The sequence below is a fragment of the Egretta garzetta genome, unplaced genomic scaffold (genome assembly GCF_000687185.1).
Source record: "Egretta garzetta isolate BGI_Z169 unplaced genomic scaffold, ASM68718v1 scaffold314, whole genome shotgun sequence".
Lineage (NCBI taxonomy): Eukaryota > Metazoa > Chordata > Aves > Pelecaniformes > Ardeidae > Egretta > Egretta garzetta.
This window is the reverse complement of record NW_009259531.1, coordinates 766,587-770,987: the sequence shown is the minus strand read 5'-3', so window position 1 is coordinate 770,987 and position 4,401 is coordinate 766,587. Positions and strand designations below refer to the sequence as shown.

The 4,401-nt window shown below is 36.0% G+C and overlaps 1 protein-coding gene across 1 annotated transcript in view; it reads right to left on the bottom strand.

Annotated features, from left to right (window-relative positions):
- Nucleotides 1-698, bottom strand: part of CYLD (CYLD lysine 63 deubiquitinase) — a 25,331-nt gene extending 24,633 nt beyond the window's left edge. The window contains 2 exon segments of the mRNA XM_035893139.1: nt 2-206; nt 403-698. Of these exon segments, the coding sequence (XP_035749032.1) occupies nt 2-52 (51 nt within the window). The 5' untranslated portion in view covers nt 53-206; nt 403-698.
- Nucleotides 699-4,401: the final 3,703 nt, after the last annotated feature.

Genomic DNA, 4,401 nt, shown 5'->3' with positions numbered 1-4,401 from the left:
CTTCCCAAAAGGAAGAACTTGCTTTTTCTTGACTCCATAAGCCTGAATTCATTGTGATTAAAGCTTTAAAAGCTGCACAGAAATCTTCAAGAAAAAAAAGCTGTTGATTTATGTGCACTGATCTTGACAAATTCTACTGGAGGGTCCAACCTTTGTGAAAGAATGCAATATTCATTTTGCAAAGAATCAAATCCAGAGCAGAAAGCCTAGAATAAAAAACAAAAATTTTAGAAAGGGTAAAATTAAATTGGGGAACTACAACTAGTCTTAAGTAAAACAACAGCAAATCATTTAAATCTGTGACCAGCCCCACTCCTCCTACAGAGTAAAAATAGTTCAGCAAAATCTGAGACAGTGAACATAGTCTCAAAACAGCTACAGTACTGTTGATCATGAACGTACCCATTTCTACTTGTTATTGCTGTGTATCTCCTTTCCTTCTCTAGTTCCCTGAAGCAAGGGCCTATGGAAAAAGCGTAATGAAATGCAGGAAACAGACATTAAGTGAAAGGGAAAATAAATCTTAATTTCAGATGAACAGGAATAAATGTCCTGCTCAAGTTTACAAACAATATTTTATGGAAGCTTTCCACTACACAGAACTTTGTCTGTGCTTATTGACTGCTTATTTGTGACAAAGTGTACTGCATCTGTCATCCCATATAACATTTTGATTTAGTGAAGCAGAAAATTATGTCTATGTAATGGAGCAACAGAAAATGGAAACTTTAGTAATTTATAACAACCATTTCTTTAAGTAACAGAAATGGAAAGTTCCAGTAAGCAATAAACAGTGTATAAAAACAAACTGTGCCAGCATTGCAACATGCAATTCTGAAGAAAAACCTGGAGACTTTTTGTTTTTGTAATTTTAAAAAGATAACTAACTTCAACAAAGTGAGAAATTTATCACTTTCAGTTACTAAAATACCCTGGAAGAAAACACCTTAGTTAAACATCATCCTAAGTATTACAGTTCACAATCAATAAACTAAACAAGGACAATTTGAAAATACTTCATCACACATGGTAGTAGATACAAAAGTAAAATGCATACACATATATGTATGTCTACAGTTTAGATCATACTGCATACATGATGATCTGCAGTACCTTAACAAGATTAGTTCTTCTAAAGATGACAGAAAAGGGTAGCATACAAGTTAAGAATATACCGTCACGTAAATTTTCCTGTTATTAAACTGTGATGCCACAGTTTACATTCTGTTAAAGGAGAATCTCAATGATTATTTATGGATTTAACTTCAGTAAATGAAAAGCAAATACTTTGCCCTTTTGCCTCCTCTTGCTACCCTGTTCCTCCAGATCTTTTCTCCAATACAAATACCACATATCTATTGCTCTTTCTCCTGCTCAGTTCGATCCCAGCTTCAGAAGCTATCAGAAAGCAATGGAATCCAGTAGCACTGTAATTATTTTCATCATCTGTTTTTAAACAAAAAGACTATTTAACAAAACTCTTGCCCCCAAAGAAAAATAATAACAACCACAGAGGACCTGAAATTTATACAAAGTAGCATCTTTCAGTCACTAGAAATTCACACATTCTGTGCTGACTTGCTGAGCCTCCTAGTGAGGCTCTTGTACCATACAGCCATTCAAACTGAATACAGCATGCTTCTCATCTTCACAGATGTTACATGTGGGTGTCAATGTCATCATCTCACTTTGACACCGCTGCTGCAGCAGCTCACAGGAATTGTGTGGTTTAAAGTGTTTCCATCTGCAAAGTAATCAACATCTGAGGGACAGAATCTGGACAGTTTCAGACCTCACTGAGACAAAGTCTGGTAGACTGTCACTCTGGTTTCAAGTTAAAAAAAACTAAATTCTTAATTTTCATTTGACACACATAAATGGGCTTTAATGTTTGTTGATGATTAACAAAGAAGTCTGGTATCAGTATGGAATTGAAATAGTAATGTTTTATACAGGAACTGATAAAGAACACAACAGGATCCTTTCCCCACCCCCCAAAGAAAACATGATTAAATGACCATTAGTTTTTATAAGTCTACTTAGATATTAAAACAGAGTTCCATCCAAGTTCTGTCTTGTTCCCTCCCCTTACTTTTTCCAGACAGTGGGTTCCATCCAAGTTCTGTCTTGTTCCCTCCCCTTATTTTTCCAGACAGTGGGAAAAAAAAAAAAAGATACTCTCTTGTTCTTCATAGTTCCATTTTATGTTCTCAGCTTTCAAAGGCTGATGCACTTACTTGACTTTACTTTTTGCAAGGTATTCCACAAAGTTAATCAACCCCCAATATGCTGCAAACAAGTGTCTGACATTACAGGGATCACAACCTTTCCAATTTCACTTGTAGAAACAATTATTTTTCATTTTAATAAGTATGTATGGAAACAATATATTAACAGAGAAGAACAATATATGAACAATATATTAACAGTTCAAGAGCTTAAAAAGAGCTAATTTAAAATTTTTATAAAAATATATCTATTTTTTAATAAATATACCCTGCTTGCAAGTCCATTGCTGCAATATTACATAATCTTCACGTGTTTAGTAGTAAAGAATTCAGTGTGAAAGCATGTTATCAGCTGCATTTAGTTTATATAATGGCAAATTTATATGGTGCATGGTCAGTCTTTCAAAGTTCTAAACATCAGCAGAGATGTTATTAAGCCACTGGATACAGTACCAGATACAGTTTTCCATTACGAAAAAGTTCATTTTCACTACCACAAAGGAAATGCCTTCCTTTAAAAACTTACCTATCACCACTGTCCCCTGCCAAAGAAAATATACAGCTCTAAAAACCAAATCCCCTTCTTTTAGAATAATAAAAATGATAAATCAATATTTTAACAGCACAGAAAAGCTTCCTAAAAAAGGATGTTAAGTTCTGGGCAATATATCAGAAATATTTGTATATAAACTGCTGATTTTAAGATTATTTTTTTTTCTAAAGCCATTTTGCATGGAATTGATTGTTCTGCACGTAAAGTATACTTGCTGACCAAACAGCACACATGTATCAGACTAAGACCAGAATAGACTACCAGGCCTCAGTATGAATTAACTTGGAAACCAAAGAAATTATGCTTAGCAACAAGTCATCATTACACCACACAGCACATCAGCAACTATAAAACTTTGCACATACCAGAAAGTACTTGACCATCGCCACAGACGTTTAAGTGTCAGAGCCTGTTCAACTATGTTCTTCTACTCCACCTACTACCTGAATTATTTTCAGGCTCAAAGGATTTTGGGAAGCAACATGCAAAACACAGTTATGACTGCAACACTCCATACTTTGGGAAAAAAAATATTTAAAAAAAAGTCAGAGGCAGGCCATATTAAGCTACCTAACTTCAAAGCTTTCCTACCTTTCTTTTTTTCCCCTGTCTTGAGTCACTGTTGTCATTACAGAGACATCTCATCATAAAACCAGTTTGCTCTGAAATATGAGAACTTTGTTTCTACCCTGCAGTAGCCTGAGATGAACTATACAGAGATGTCTGAATCAGCTATCAGGTTTCAGCATGAACACACAAGTCTCTAGCTCTGATTCAGAGTATAAAATGAAGAGGCTAAAATAAATTGTACTGTTTCCTAGTAGAACCTTCACTTTAAATAAACACAGCTAGGATGCAGTTACGGTCTTCAACAGACCAAAAATCATCTTCTAGGGAAGGTTAAAACTAGGAGCAAATAAACTTAGTTGCAGCTCAATATACACAGAATACGACTGCAATACAAACCATAAGTGGAAAAATAGAAATTGTTTCTTCAAAACAGTGGCTGAAATATTGCCTGATACAAATAAGTTCATACCAGTAACATGATTCCTAAAAGAAACTGCAGCTGAAAAACTCCACTAAGTTTTGCTAGGTGTTATAAATCTGATACAAATACTCTACTTTAGAGGGAGAACAAAAATCATTAACAATCAGCATACCCTGGCATTACTAGATTTGGCAAATATATACCAATACATCATCATCACTGTTCTACAGACGACCCTTCTGTCAACATGATATGCAAGCCCTCTCAATAAAATGAAATGCATATATTCAGATTTTGAAATTAAATCATATTTAACTTTGGTCAGTAACGGAGTGTTTAATGGCAAGAGCCATGTATCTGCTTATCACCTAGCGAGGCAAGACGCGACACATAACGTACTTGCAAGTCACAAGGCTGAGTTTTTGAGAACAATTATTCCCACCCGCCCAATTTTGCGAGTTTTCGCTACCTCTCCGGGCGGTTATGCGCAGGACAGGGACAGAAAGCCCCGAAACACTTGTTAAGTCGGAGCAACGGTCTGGCCAGGACTTAACACTGAGCTACGGGAAACGCGCAGCAGGGCCCAAGCTCGGCGCCCCCACACAGCCCTGACGGGAGCTACCGCCACC